General features: G+C 37.0%; 1 protein-coding gene across 6 annotated transcripts in view; it reads right to left on the bottom strand.

Annotated features, from left to right (window-relative positions):
• Positions 1–16,671, bottom strand: part of LOC139816880 (neural-cadherin) — a 202,599-nt gene that overhangs the window by 153,424 nt on the left and 32,504 nt on the right. For 3 of the 6 annotated variants that reach the window (XM_071784688.1, XM_071784683.1, XM_071784682.1), the window contains exons 2-10: positions 8,303–9,714; positions 8,017–8,064; positions 6,639–6,830; positions 4,973–5,219; positions 4,076–4,295; positions 3,628–3,904; positions 2,250–2,845; positions 1,296–1,442; positions 462–653 (exon numbers count right to left, since the gene is read on the bottom strand). In XM_071784688.1, the coding sequence (XP_071640789.1) occupies positions 462–653; positions 1,296–1,442; positions 2,250–2,845; positions 3,628–3,904; positions 4,076–4,295; positions 4,973–5,219; positions 6,639–6,830; positions 8,017–8,064; positions 8,303–9,617 (3,234 nt within the window). In that variant the 5' untranslated portion in view covers positions 9,618–9,714. The remainder of the gene's footprint in view (positions 1–461; positions 654–1,295; positions 1,443–2,249; positions 2,846–3,627; positions 3,905–4,075; positions 4,296–4,972; positions 5,220–6,638; positions 6,831–8,016; positions 8,065–8,302; positions 9,715–16,671) is intronic. The other 3 variants (XM_071784684.1, XM_071784685.1, XM_071784686.1) reach the window with 3 other exon arrangements.

Genomic DNA, 16,671 nt, shown 5'->3' with positions numbered 1-16,671 from the left:
CTCAAGTTTTATATTTATACGAGATCATGTACATATATATGTATATATGTATATTTGCATATATATATACGTATATATATATAAATAGATATAATATACTACGTATATAGCCTACACATTCCTGGGACACGCGACACTTGTTCGGGACGAGTAGAATCCGCAGGATCTCATTCTTGAAAATGACGCGAATAATATTAAATACAGTTTACATATAGTTAACTGACGCAACAAAGATTATTTGCGCGCGGTGTTAACATCGCGGAACGCTTACATTGCTGAGACTTTCGTTTCTCCGAAGTATATCGAAGTGTATATCTGAGAGCAAAAGAAGCTGGCAAGCCGCAAAGAAAAATTGCAAGCCTCGCCCACGAAAAAGTGGGTGTGTTCCAGGAAAACGATGCTGTCCATACTGCTAAAGAGAGACGATATGTAGATATCAGCGATTTAATATGGATACTTACGTCTAGGGGCTTCTTTAACACGATCCAACCAGACTCTGGCTGGATCTCAAAGTACTCCAGATTTTGCTCGTTGTTGGGTGAGCTCAGCGAGTATACGATCGCGCCATTGTTGTCAGCATCCTCGTCGGATGCCGACACTCTTAATATGTTTGTACCAATGCTCGCGTCTTGCTTCACGTTTTCCACATATCTCTGCGAAAAGACAAAAAATGTTCGATATACGTCAATTTGATATTCTTGGAGATATCGTGAAATATTTAATTACATCCGCTTTGTGTAAAAATACAAGACATAATTACAAGATCGAAAGCCATAAAGTATTATTCAGTTTCAATATTTCAATTAATTAAACAACCCATTTCTCTCGAATCATTATTCTTTAATTTCCAGTTTTATTTTAGCAAAATTTTATTCCATGTGTATGTGTAGCGGCTAAATGGCTAAAAAATGTAGTAAAGTGATAACTCAAATTCTTATCAAATATACATAACACGTAACGGGTTTAAGGTAGAAGTGGGTTTAGTTTATAATTTACAAGATCCACTTTAGATATAGCTTCGTGTTTCCGACTTAATAAATTATGGACTTGTGTTTTCCACTTGCTACAAACTCTCCGTATGCTATTAAATCGATGGAGGGTAGAATGTATTTTGATCGAATAAAACTAGCCCAAAGTTACATCGCGAATATATTCTTGAGTTAGGTACATGCACCGAAGCGTAACGCGTCGATGGTGCTTTCGTCACGCACAGTCTTACTTCCGGACATCTGCTATCGCGTCTCTAACCCGTATGGTTTCCTTAAATACTTGCCCACGGGGTTGAGTGTACTCACCTGTCGGTCAAACAACGGCGGGTTGTCGTTCACGTCCGTTATTTCGACGGTAAATGAGCAAACACCTTCCAGCGAGGGCTCACCCTGATCCGTCGCCTTAACGGTGACGGATACAAATTTTCCGTCATCGCCCTCGCGATCGAACACCTGGAAACACAGCCGTGTCCGTTACTAGATGCAAATACATTAATACGAAATCTTAATATCTACAATATCTGTGAGTAGTTTGCAATTATGAATTTTTTTTAATTGCCACGATGTATCGGAAACTATAGGAAAAATTTCTTTTATTGAAAACAATGATAAACTATGCAGTTAAATCAACAATTGATCAAGTTTTATTAGATTTTAGAAGGAATACAAAATTTATTCCAGAATTTGTTGTTTACATTTAATATAATTAACAAAATATGTGTATTTTTATACTGTTTTTGATTAACGAGATTGACATAAAAAGTGAAGAGTAATAGAATCATAAAAAAAAATGACATAGATATATTATTTCTTTAATATCTTTTTGTTAGAAATCTTTAATAATCTTTATAGACTCGCGGCACGAACAATAATTAGAGTGTTAAGTGCCTTGCATGCTTATCGTTCGGTCTACGATACGTGTAATAAAAGATAAAAGAGTAGAAGCTAGAGCTAGAGATTGTTAGATGTTTTTTAATACGTTTAGAATATTAAATGTACTCTCCAACGCGAATTGCATTCGTATTATCTTTTAAAGCTGATACATTCGGATATAGTCAACGCAATATTTATGGCTTTATCAAACATGAAAAAGTTTAGAAATGAACTTATATGTTTTACATAACTGTATTAAAATAAAAATGTAACAATCAAAATTAAAATATAAAATACGTCACAAAGTACAATATTAAATATTAAAAAATATTAAAATATTTTTATCAGTAATATACTATTAAAATAAACAATCATTAATTGAAGTACCTTATTGGTCAAGACCTGGCCGGTTTCCTCGTCAACGGTAAACTTCGTGCCCTTCTGATTAGGCTGTTGTACGATCGAATACTTGACTTGCCCGTTGACACCTTTGTCCTCGTCGGTCGCCTGTACCTTAATAACCGTGCTGCCGTTCGGCGCGCCCTCCTCCACTTTCGGGATATAACTCGAACAATCCTTGAAGACCGGCTTATTGTCGTTCACGTCGGTTATGAAAACCACGACAACCGCGGTGCTGGTGTGAATGGTTTTATCGCCATTCGGACAGCACGCGCCGTCGTCCAACGCGGTGACGTTCAGCTCGTATTTGTCCCGATCTAAGGAGATCTCCTTCCCGTGAAGACGAATCACACCCGTGATCTCCTCAATCACGAACTGCCCCGACGTGGTGTTCCCGCCGACGAATCGAAATCGCACGTTATCGCCGTCCTTGTCGGAGGCCACCACGGTGGTGACCAGGGTGTTCGGCCCGGCGTTCTCGTCGACGTTAGGCGTGTAAACCTGCTGGGAGAACTTCGGCTCCTCGTCGTTTTTATTCTTCGTGTATATCCGTACTGTCGCCGTGCCGGTTTTCGACGGCTCGCCTGAAAAGCAAAACTCGTTTAATTATTTATTTAATATATTTTGACGGAAACATTTTAATTAAATTGATAATTAACAATGCGACGTTTTTGCAGTAAGCGTAACCATAAGATACACGATTTTTTCAATCTGCTTAAACGACATGTATTGATTTAAATTTAAACGTTACGAGTCGCACTGTAGTGACTTAAATTATTGAATTCGGGTTGGGGTACGCATATCAAGGAATATTTACTGCAACGTCAAATTTTCCAGATATGAAATATACTCATGGACGCGCAATAAATAAAAGCGCACGTGTTACTCATGCCAATTCGGTTCTCTTTATTTCCAATTAAGCCGCGACTTGTTTGAAAACCATCCCGCATTCGCGCGCCGTATACGTGCAAATAACGCAAATTCGCATCTACGGATGCGAGCTTTATTCCGTGCGACGCGAGACGGGGATTCGGGGCTCGTTTGAAAACCAAATCCGTGAGATTTAGCCGCTCGGGCTGATCCTCGGCTTGCTGACAGAACGTTAAAAGCGGCCGATTTCTGCTCTCTACGTGACCAAATCACTGAGTAAGCATCGACTTTGCGACATTTGAATTTCTTAAAAGCAGGCATTGAGGAACTTTAGCGATCACCCATCGGACGATTCGATTAATCGCGATGGAAAAATAGCATTGAGATGATTTTATTAACGCAAAAAAAAATATTCTTCGATAATTCGAGCCACATTGTGTGCTATAATCCAAGTATATAATTCGTTATTCTTTTTTTCTGACAATAAGTGACTTACCCTTATCTTTAGCAGTAACGATGAATTCGTAGTAGGCATTATTGTTGTCTGCATCGAGCTGCTTATTATTGACAATAATACCATTGGAATCCACGCTGAAGTGATCATCGGACACTAAATACTCTATTTCCGCGTTTGCGCCTGAGTCAGCGTCAGTTGCCTTGACTTTCAGTATATTCGTGCCCAACGGGATATCCTCGTCAACGTTGTGAGCTTGGTAATCCGGTAGCTCGAATTTGGGGGCATTATCGTTCACGTCCGACACCCGAATCGTTAGCTAGAAATTAAGTAAAAAATTAAAACATTTTGTTCCGAATAAATGTTCAACAAGTAAGAAGAAGATACGCGCTCGTGCGCAGATTTTAGCGTGTGCTACATTTTCCGCGAGGGAAGGAATTATTATTCCTCGCGGAAGCAACAAAGTTCGGGAAACATAAATTCTAGTTACCTCGACCGATGTCGAGAAGCCGCCAGAGTCCTCCGTGGCCGTCACTATCAGAGAATAGATATGGGGCTGCCGCAGATCCTCGAAATCCAGTTCTTTCGCGAGTTTCACAATTCCGGAAGTCGGACCGATGTTGAACGTACCCGCGGCTCCTTGACCTTGCGCCTTCAGCGTGTAGCGTATCTCCCGATCGGCGAACGACTTGGCTTTCACCGATATTATGCTGAAAAGTTTGACACTCGCATGAACATCCCGTGGACTTGACAGCTCAGGAATAAGCAAAGGTATATATGTATACTATACGGTGTAGGAGTACATTTTGGAGAAATCTCGATTATTTGTCACGCGAACGGGCAACTTGGTCGAATTTAGATTGAACTTCGAAAAGTCAACTAACCCTCGAAGACAAACAGTTCTGACAGTAAAATGAACCAAAGTCAAACAATTACGATATTCAAATGTAAGCAGTCTTAAACAAATAATGCCGTTGAGAGCAAATAAAAGAATGTTAACAAGCTGAACATGGAAAAACAAACCTGCTATAAATGGCTTTTGTAAATGTATGGCCAATTAAAAAAAAAATTATTAAAGATCTTTTACATTTTTATATATTTCTTATAATATTTTTAAATATATTTTTATGAACAGAAAGAGCTACCACGAAAGACAGCTATATAATTTACGACAGACAACAATTTACATTAGAAGCAACATAATTAAGGAAAAACTATTTTTTAGGCTTAACAATATTCCAGACTTTAAAACTTATCTAACCAAAAGTTGCTAAAATTATTTATACTTGTGCAGAACCGCCACGGAAAAAAAGTTCAGGCCGCTCTTTTAATAAAATACAAACTGAAAGGGTTAATTGGCTGGTTGGAATAGAACTTGCGAACTAACTCGGAGTCTTTCTTCTGGTTTTCCGGTATCTCGGCCTCGTACGCCGTCATATAGAACTGCGGTGCGCGTTTTCCACCGACGATCGATAGTCTCTCCTCAGGAGTCGACTGGAAACGCCTCTCGTCGATACGGCCGTTCTGATCCTCGGCTTTCACGTAAAGGACGTACTCCATATCCAACTGGAAGAGGTCGGTACCTCGAGTACGCACTACGCCTGATCTCTCGTCAACCTCAAAGCGACCGCCAGCTGCGTACATAGTAATTAAGTTAATTAATTAATTAAAGGAGTTAGTAAGATACGTTATCTCTCTGTTGGTTTTACCAACGAAAATCTCGCAATAGATTACCAGTGTTAATTACATGGTAATTATACTGCAATTTCTCTAATTTTTGTTTACTACTTAAGATCAGAATTAAAATCAGAATTAAATTTCGATTAAAATATGCAGTAACTAAATCGTATGTTTAAAAGTTTCACAAAAGTTGGAAATCACCGAGAATCAAAAACAAAATAAATTTTAATTGTAAATTTAATTATATATTAAAGTTATTATTATTAGTTATTTGCGAATTTAATACACCAGGCGCATCGCATTAATAACGCGGAATGAATTTATATTTCATACATTATGCCGCGAAATAAAAAAGAATTGTTTATGATATTATATCGAAGCGCGATTATTGTGGGAAAGCATTCGGCGTAATGGCGTCATTACTATATAATCCTGTAAATTGCAGATACTAGGTCGCCGTTGCAATCATCAGATGCATTTTCGATGAGAATAATGCATGATTTTACGCCGATGCGATGCATATAGATTAATAATTAGGCCGTACGCCTGTGATATCGTTCAACGTGTTTCTATGTGGCGTTTGTTAAATTTAACATATATATTTATCTTATAATTAATGGAACTTTGACTGTTAAATTGACAGAGTATTCTCCCGTTTAATGAAAAATTTAGTGCTGAATTCTCGATTGATGTTTTACTTATACAAACGAGACAATTAGTCTTTCTAATTGGTAGTAATGTAGCATTTGTCAAGAGCGAGCTCTCATACATTTTCCTACCGATAAATAATTAATTTCTTCTATCAATTATTTTTTTGCGATATGTAAATATTTTTGTAAAAGGTTAATTGATTAAACTGTATTATCATCGCAAACGAGCTCTATAATAATATGTTGCATTTATAAGTATAAAATTAATAATTAATACATGTACATCTGTAACGCAAACGGCATTAAATACGAACATGGATATGAAATCGGAAAGAAAAGATATTTTATATAAAAACGTTTTTAATATTTTATATATTTACATTAAACTTTTCTTTCGTAAAAGTATCAGTTACTCGTTAAAGCAGAGATTTATTGAATTTTTTATTAATATACAATACCATGTGGATATTGAAAATTACACACTTCTCTTCTTTCCAGGTTTTTAAATATATACAAAAACAATTCGCGTAACTATCACATTATTATTGTTTAAATGGATTATTTAAATATATATATTTGGATAAAATCTTCGAGTTCCTAGACAGTTTAAGTATTCCATACGCGTTTCATTAATTTCGTTCTTTATTATATTACATATTATACGCGGGACGTAAGCGATGATGCTTGAAATATCGAATCTCAATTAATCGTGATATTACGTACTTCGATCTCGCACGATGAAGTAATGGATGTTGTGGTCGGTGTCAGGATCCCTGGCTTGAAGGGTGAACACGTGAGTGTTCGGCGGTGCGTTCAGCTGAACGACCGTTTGCATCGGTAGTGGCCGATTAATGAAATACGGAGGCTCGTCATTCACATCCTTCATGTTGATGATGACGCGCTGATTGTCGGTATCTATAACGTCACATCGATTATCGCGTATACGTAATAACAGCGCCACGCGGAACACATTAACAATGTAGAGCGGCATTGCTGGTGTACGCCACTTGCGTGTCGCGAAATATTAATCGCTATTGCAACGCTATTCAAATACTGTTTTTTAATAGAACATTCCGAAGGTTAATGACCTCGAAATGAATCTGTATTTCATCGCACAATGAAAGTGAATGATATATTATTTTTTTATTGCGTTTCACGTGAGAGATACTAAATTAGATTATACAAAAAGATATATCGTTATATGAAGAAATTTAATTGCACAAATGCTGTATTCTTTCATGCTCCTGGTATATAGTTATTTTCTTTCAAAATGAGAGAGATTCAATTAGAATTCAACAATATTTTTCTTTCAATATTCCTTTTTGTGCAAATGTACATATTCTCTGTTTTTTTCGTACTGAAATAGCGTTTACAGCAGCGTTGATTAATAAACAAAAATTCGTTTTGCCATATCTAAAATGCTACTCGAAGCGTGAGCAATAAGAATGCGCTTCTACAGAAAGGTCTTTTGAGAGACAAAAATGCAATATGAAAGCAATATGATATGTAGTAATGTTTGATTTATTTGTTTGATATTTAATACAAGTGGGCGATAAAAATTGTTACTTACATTGAAATCCTTTGAAAGCCGATATGATGCGAGAACAGAGAAGAGTTATAATTATTATTAGAAATATATGCTTGCGGGAAATATATTTTCCGAGATACGACAGACATATACGGCAATAAATATTTTATATATTAAATTACAATTACATAATATTGATTTATAATACGTACGTGAAGAAAAACACATGAATGTCCCTAGAATTATTTTTATATTATAATTATGTACAGCATTATTCTCCAAATAATTAAAACTTGACAACAAAATTTGGATATTAGAAACAAGTAAGTAAAAAACATATTTTTAAATATTTGCTGCCGTATATTGTAATCTCTGCAAAATATATTTGATACCAATGTTCTTATCCACGTCCGAAATCACCTATATGAATCGAATGATACCGCACCTTTTACAAAGCCCCAAAGATAACAGTATGAATTAAAGAAAAGCGTGAATATATGTACGTGAAAACGGGCCATGAAATGTGCCAGTTGAGACTATTTCAGGCAATACTTATCAAAAATAAAATTTTACCGTCGTAAAATGGGCACGGGACACCGGGTGGATATCGTACGCACGGCTCTTCACATGCGAAGAATACCGAAATTAATTAAACAATACCATAAATTATATCATAAAATGCAATAAAAAACGAAATTATGCAAATAAATATTCTCCAACAAAAATGGTATCTTCTACATATAGCGATAAAATTAAATTAATTAAAAATTATGCCGAAACATTTTTTCGCTAGAAATCAATCACCAAGTGATCGGAGAGGATTTATATGTAGAATATGAAAAGTTTTTTGTGATAGTACCTGTACCTGTGTTCGTAATGGTAACCCAGAAGTCGATAGTCTTTTCCGGGCCCAATTCCTCGTAGTCCCACTTCTGTTTGACCATCACGGAGCCGTTGGCGCCCACGGTGACCCACTTGTTCTCATCTCTTATCTTATAGGTCTCCTTTTCGTTTTCCTTCTCCAAATAAAACGCGATCTTGCCCTCGACATTTCCGTCCGCCTCGGTGAAATCGACCTTCTTCGTCGGTCGCACCGCCCTAGTGACCCTCCTCTTCTGTATACGATGCACTTCCGGTGGATCGTCCGGTTCCGAGGTGAGGAACCGCACGATAACCTTGGCCGGTTTCTCCGTGCTGCGGCTCGGCGTGCGTAAGTCGTGCGCCTCGACGACCAGCTCGCACTCGCCGTCCTGCTCCGAGCTGACTTCCGGCTCGCCGGCGAGTAACAACTCGCCGGTTTGCGGCACGACGATCAGCAGGCTGCTAGGCGTGACCAACTTATACGCGACCTTGTCCCCGTCCGCGTCCTTGGCCGTGACCTTACCCACGGTGGAGAACCTCTTCCAGCCGGGTTGCGCAACGTTATTTTTACGCAAGGTATCCAAATTGGTCGGTCTGATCTCGAAAACGTACAACTCCCGTTCGAAAATGGGGCTGTTATCGTTCTGATCGAGCACGTGAACGATGCCGCTGATCTTCGAGGTGCTGAGGAAGTTACCGTCCGACGCGTGTATCACGACGGTGTAGATCCCGCGGATCTCGCGATCCAGGGGCCTCGCGGTGACCACCCTGACGCCCTGCATCTGGCTCTTCAGGGTGAGATTGAAGCCGGTGTCGCTGGACTCGCTCTCTCGCAGAGCGAAGGGACGTTCCCCGTTGTCGTCCGGTAGAATCTTGTAGTGAACCGGAAAGCTGCCGCGTGCCCGCAAAACCGGAAAGCCGTCTATTCGCGTGCCGACCGGCGAGTTCTCCGGTACCTCACCCTCGCCCAGACGGTCGTGCGAGAAGGTCAGCATGTTCCGGCGATTGATGACGTACAGGTGAAGGTCGTGGGTCTGCGTACCGTTGGCCAGTTCCTCCAGAACGATCAGGTTCACGGGACGATCCACCAGCGGCGTCAAATCCGACGTCGTCATCACCAGGCCGTTGCCCAGCACGGTGAAGTACTTGGAGAAACCGGTCTCCAGAAGACGGAAATTGGAGGCGCGACTCGCGTCGCGCCGGAATTGCGTCACCTCGTAACCGGGGTAGACATCGTGCGGCAACACGGCCACCTTGGCGTAGATGACGGAAGCGATTGCCAGTAGGAAGACGACGACTCGTGCGTGCCACATCCTGCTCTGTTTGTACTGCTCTCCCACTCTCTATCCTCTCGCGCTCTCACTCTCAGTACGCCAGGTACCTCTACTAGAGCATCAGTGTTGATGCCAACTGGAAAGTAAAGCACAGAGAGAAAATTGTTAGTCGGGGGGACAAAACGCGATAGGTCTCAACGTAAAAACTACGCTTGAGAAATAAAACACTGGGGAGTTTTGATGAACGAATAAGACATAGAATTTAATAAAATCAAAAATTAATGATGTTAGGATATTATTTAATTTAAAAATTGTTGTTCTTTTTTTGAATTCTAGAAATATTACTCACAATAAGTTACGTACGAACATATTACGTTTAAAAATATATAATACTAGCTGGTTACCCGGGTTTCGCCCGAGAGTCGTTTTTCTTCAAACGACTTCATTTGTGTTTTAATATCCTTAATCGAAAAAATTCCTTTATCAGTTTGGATACCAATTCCCAAAAAGATCGGTAACGAAAAACTATACAGTTTATGGTTTCTACCCCTATTTTGTATACAATTTTTTAAGATTCGGTCAATTATTTCCCGAAAAATTGGAAAAATTTCGGATACCGGTTCTCAAAAAGATCAGTAACGAAAAACTATACACTCTATAACTCTCCCCGGAAAATTCTACCCCTATTTTATATACTTTTGGTAAAAATTTGGTCGAATAGTTTAAGAGTGTATAAAGAACATACACACATACATACATACATACATACATACAGACATTCTATTTTATATATATAGATTCTATATAATAGAATTAATTATTATATTTTTAATTACTATTTAAATTAATATTTGTTAACATTACGAGGAAAGTCTAATATCTGGATAGTATCTGCATAAATCTTTTGATTAATAATATAACAATACAGGTTAATGAGGCAGACGGTAAGATATTACGTTTGTTTGCAGCATATTTTGCGCGCGTGAGAAAAACGCATCTACGAATTTATCGAAACAGACGAATTAACATAGGCGATAATGAGGCCGTGATGGGCTAATGCCCGCGTTTAAGCATTTCCCAGGGATTTTGTGTGCATTTTCAATCATTGCATTTGGAATATCTGAATAGCCGAGCCGTAAATTCATTACGCGTGAACAATTTAGGCGCGCCTCCCGTGACGCTATATGACGGCATTTATATATTCGCGTGCAATTACACGCGCATCGGCCGCAACGTGAGAAAGCCCTCATATAACGTCATTAACGTGCCTCGCACAAAAGCTCATGACCCGTGTTACGTATATTGGAAGCAACGCAGTAAATTAACCTTAATTTTATTTTCGATCGAACACTCCCTACATGTATACGACCGTAACGTGCATTTAATTGCTTCCTAACATAGCTAGTTGTGAAGTACATCGAGTGCTTTGCAATAGACACGCATTTATTGCTTCTCTTTTAAAATATGCGAAGAGAGATGTTAGGGAAATAAAAATATTAATTGATAAATTTTTAAAAATAAAATTTACTCGTAGCTCTTTTGTAGCTTTATTTTAATTTTAGGAGCATACGAACGTTGAAAAGTTTTGACGAATTAAACTGCAGCATATTTATATTATGTAATACGGCAATATCATATTTGCAACTTAATTATTTCATAACTCGTTATTCGAAAAATAATATTTTAATTTAATTAATTTAAAATTGATAATAATATCAACCGCGTTGATTGTATTTTATCGAAATTTCTCATATCACGATTACATGAATTTTATTTTAATACTGCTACACATAACACGATATAAATAGCGTAAAGCTCTCGTGGAATCTAATATGATCTCATATATTTTTTCGAAATGCGACTATCTTAATCTTGCGCTTTATATTCAATTACAAGGAGGCTATTATAGTATTATCGTTCGTATAAAATCCGCATTGCACGAAACGCTTACAATTTTGGTATTATGATAATACTCCGAAAGGGAAGAGAAAACACCATAATTCTAAAGATAAAGATGCCGCATGTAAAACAGTACAAATTGAGCAATATGAATACTAATTCAACATTTACCATAACGCCTGAATTAAATTTCTTATCAAGAATAATTTTATAAACTTCTTTGCCTCATAACCCAGTTACATCTCAATTGAAGTCCGAAAAGAGTTGAATATAAAATAAAGTTGGCAATGTTTGAGATACTCGTTTTTCAGAATACATGATATATAAAAGATACACATTTAATATTTATTATAAGAGATATTACGTTTACAACGTAAACAATTCTAAAGAGCAAATGTTAATATTTTTTATCTATTATTTCATTCTTTTCGAAATTTGATTGAAATGTAAATGTGCGTTATGAAGTAAATGTGAGTTAAAAGATTAAAAACTTAATAAAAATTAATGTTTTGGAGATACAAATCGTATCTCGATTAAATATCTACTCTAAGAAAGCGTCATTGCTTAAGGCAATTGAACTGTGCGATAAAGTATAACGAGGAACACGCATTTAGTTGTCGTACACTGCGCAGGATGCGACGAACAATGTCCGCATGTACCGGAAATAAGAACCGGCGCGTACGAGTTGACCATTGTCATTTAGTAACCCTCCGTTCCATTTGATTCTATTCACGCCCCAAGAGAACCGGATGTGAGGTCAGCCGCGGCTCGTTTAAGTTCGAAACCGCTCTGACGGCCGGCCGTACCGAAAAAAGAAATGTGCGAACATAACTGTCTTTGTGATGTAGTGCGGTTGTAACGTGAGCAGCAAAATTGGACGCAATATTGCCTCCGTAGTCCGTATACTGTAATATCACACGAAATAAGAAACGTAAATTTTTATATTTCGGATAGTTATCGATTGCAAAAAAACCATACAAAAATTGTCAGCAAATAAATAATTTAAATATAAAGGAATCAATTGTAATATGGGCTTTTTTTAAGTAATCGAAAATTTTAATAGAAATTATTTAATTGATAAATTATCCTGTAATAATTTAAGCGTAATTAATTAAAAATAGAATGCGATTATTTATTTAGAACAATATTTCACGTATAACAAATTTGCAATGTTTGAGCAAAAGTTTAAATCACTTTCTTCGTTAAAAGTGTGCAAAATTACATTTATCTTTTACAAAAGCAAATAAAGGTAGGAAAATATATGTATTCGACTCTTTTAGGCTATATTTGGGTAATATATATATTCTTCCGGCTAAGTAAATTAATCTCTCGGCTCGCAATATAATTACGCCGAAATGCGTCAGAAGTGCGCGCAGCTGCATTCCTGAAAATTATTTCGTGCAGTTCCGTCTAGTTTGCATGTTGCCCGGTTTCCCTTACTTTTTGTCCGCCTTCTCTCTTCCCTATAGTTTTTATTCTTTCGCGTAGTTACAGACAGATGTTGTAATGCGCTTCTGAAAGCAACCCGCCCGCTATTCCAACTGTTGCGTTAATAACATACGAGTTTCTCACAATTGCACGCAACGATAACAAATTCAGGTGCATCCCTTCGCGCAACGACGCGACGCGCGAACTGCCGAGTCTTTGTGCGCAAACCGCGTACTCGCAACAAGACAATACCGCAGAGTGTTTTCAAGAACTCAATCCACACCGCGCGGCAACTGTTCCTAACAACGTCCCGCATCCTCCGGCAACCCACCCGCAATGCAGGTCGCGCGCAAGAGTTTGCGACCTCCCGATACTGTGATACGCGTATATGCAAGAGACCAATTCAAATTCGAAACAAGCAGCCGCCGCAAAAGCGCAAACAAATCTTATTGAGACTATCCGTCGACGACGATAGAATCGAGTTCTTTGTGAGCAAAAGTATCGGAAATAGTCATGGTTTTCAAACAAGTGATATTTGTTCGGGTACTTAAATTAAACCGAGTCAGACATGCTCTTGAATTCTTGTATTTTTCAATAAAATGAGAACAACTTGAGAAAATTCACATTAAGACTGTATATTTTAAGAAAAATCATATTAAATTTCTTATAAAAAACGTGCAGCCATTTGTTTAGTCGATAAAGTTCCAACATTTAACTAACTAACACGAAATTAAATTCCTAATCGAGTATTAATCGAGCACTATTATCACAGAAATTATTAATATTAATTAATCTACATATGGGGACTTCTAATTTAACTGAACACTGATATCTTTTAAATTCGCAACTAATGAGTTGAATGTTTAATTAAGTAATACAAGTGTTTGCAAAATTTGCACCGAATGAAATCTAATCATATAATTTGAATTTATTTAAATTTATTAGATTATTGTTATGTTAAATTTATAATACGTGCTTATGGCGCGTTTCCTAAATTAAACAAATAACCCATATATGGCGTTTTTTAGTTTATATTATCTGGACAGTGTTGAGGTTTAATTCAGTACGTTCGTCATACATGAATATGACATTTTAATACCAAGTACCTACTGGATACCTATATATTCGAAAACTCTGTAATTGATTTTCTTGACAATTGAATCGCGCCAGCGACAACGATACGTATTGAATTAACCCACCACTGTGCCGTTCCTGTATCTATTTTCGTCGTAGCCGATACTCGCAAACACATTCGCAACCCGTTTATGCGCCCGCGCAGAATAATCCTCCCTCTCTCGCTCATTCTCTCTCGGCGTTTCCAATCTCCTCTCCATAGTCGTCTCCCCAGCGGCCTCTCCTGTCTCGAGAAGTCGAGACCTCGAGTCCCTCGGAGGGACCGAAGAGTCGAGGGCCCGCGGTCCGGGAGCAGATGCTCCGCCGCGCCGGTCTACATTATACGGTTAAGACCGACGGAACACGACACCTAATCCCTCCTCGAAACGTATTAAGTGACTTCAGCTGGGACAGCCAGGGGCCACGGGCTCTCGAACACGGAAAACGATACATTCGCGCGCGCGGCCCTTAAAAAAGGACCCGGCTTATTCTGGCACACTGACCTTGCGAGATCGGCGATTACGCTCAAGAACGTAACGCACCCGCATAAGATGCTTTGGCCTTCTCCGGAGATAGTCGGTCGGAATAACGTCTTGAAATTTTCTCACGAACGAACGAAATAATCGCAGACAAGTGCGCTTACTCTTTCTAGACGATTCTTTAAAATCGTAAATAAAAAAAATCTATTTTTTTTTCTTTCTTATCTGTTAGCTAACATAATAAACCATGTGTGATCGTGACGTTACGAGGAAATATATTTGCACTAAGAAAGCGTCTTGACTTCTTATTTCATTATGGGAGATATATTTTTCATTTCATTAAGAGACATTTTTTAAAATAAAATAAGCATAAATTTAAACAAAGAATCACGTTAAAAGTTTTGATAGAACGTAACACATATTATTTTTTCAAATTTTAAATGTATTTCAATTATATTCTATATTATTAAATAGGGAATATAATGGTATTACTAATTATTGAAAATAATGTCCAACATAAACATCCTTTGCAGAGACGATTATGAAATGTTATTTGCACAATTATATTTTCCTTAATTATTGATTATCGTGTATTATCATTATCGAAAACTCGAGTATTATTACATTTTGCTTCAGTTTTTTTTAATATAACTAAAATATTTACTACGTTTATTCTATTCTTTATTAAGAATTGATAAAATCAAATGATTAATTAATGAACTAAACGGGCAACTATTGGAGAAATTGTTGGACAGCCTTTGAATATATTTAACAATTTATTCAAATAATTGCGATTTAATTGTGATAAAAACGCATTTACACGTGTTCAAAATATTGCACGTATCGCGTGGTATCATCAATCATTTATAAAATATATGGTGTTATTATGCAAAATTTATTAAATTTTATGCGACATATTCGTATACATTGTTATATTTTAATAAATATCTTCTGAATCATTAGGAATCCTAATGAATTAAATTGAGATAAAAATGTTTCCTCTTTGATATTTATGTTATAATAGAAAGATAAAATACATAGCTTCTTTTCTGATAAAAAAAAACCACAAAGATTACGTAAGAGTGTTAATTATGCTACTTTTATTTAAGTACATAAAGGAATCGATTAATCGTTTTTACGATCCCTCGTTTTCATGATAATAATGCACATCCACGATTATCGTTAACACCAAAGAGCGTAGATCCAATAACTCGATTTTAATCAACAGGATTAATAGCCATTCTGCGAAGTGTAATAGACTTGTCATCTATCAAAAAGAGAATGGTAATTAAATCGTCGTTGAAACGGCACGATTACGCGAAACGCGTAAGTTGCGCTACAAAGTAGGTACAATACAATACGAATTAAGCGTCTCCATTTGTGAAGCTAAATACTTACAAAGTAAAACGGAGATCGCACATTTACATCTAACAACATTCAAGGGGAATCAAATAGTACCATTTAATTATTCCCGTTGCTCGTATTTTCGAATGAAGGAATTTATTAACTTATTGACAAGAATCTGTTTTAGCGAAATTAACACGGTATTAAAACATATACAATTAAAACAATACGATAAAAATCTCGTTGAAATAAAAACTTGGAATTATTATAAATGTTAATATAAGGAACGCCGTAACAATCTAGCGAATGTTATGCGGGTAATTCGGGCAACTTGTGTTTTCTGTGTAAGCGTTTCTAAATATATCTCGGAGTACAGAACGCTTCTCTAATGCTATCTCGTTTCTAGTTCTATTTTGCTCAGAGAGAGATAAGAATAACAAGAAATGCGCGAAATTAAGAGGAAAATTTTGTTCTAACGCAATGCTGGAAATACTCCATGCCTTGGCGTGCACACGCTATATTCGAATGGTAATAGCGCATGTATAATGTCGCGCAAGAGGAATATGTGAAACTACGTGCAAAACAAAAGCAATATGTTAGACATTGCAATTTTAGTTACTAACTCAATTTACAAAGGCAAATGATGTTTCTGATTTCTGAATGCTTTTTTCTTTCCTGAAGCAAAAAAATCAAATTTTTAATTTTATTGGAAATATTTCTCAATTTTTGAAGATTAAAGATGAAGCACAAATTCTTAAACTGTTACAATTTTATTTAGAAATGATTGTTTAATATTTTATAAGCAGCGACCAGGTCAAGTCACTGTCAAG

The sequence above is a fragment of the Temnothorax longispinosus genome, chromosome 7 (genome assembly GCF_030848805.1).
Source record: "Temnothorax longispinosus isolate EJ_2023e chromosome 7, Tlon_JGU_v1, whole genome shotgun sequence".
In the NCBI taxonomy this organism is placed as follows: domain Eukaryota; kingdom Metazoa; phylum Arthropoda; class Insecta; order Hymenoptera; family Formicidae; genus Temnothorax; species Temnothorax longispinosus.
Note: the sequence above shows the minus strand (reverse complement) of the source record. Positions and strands in the feature narration are given on the sequence as shown.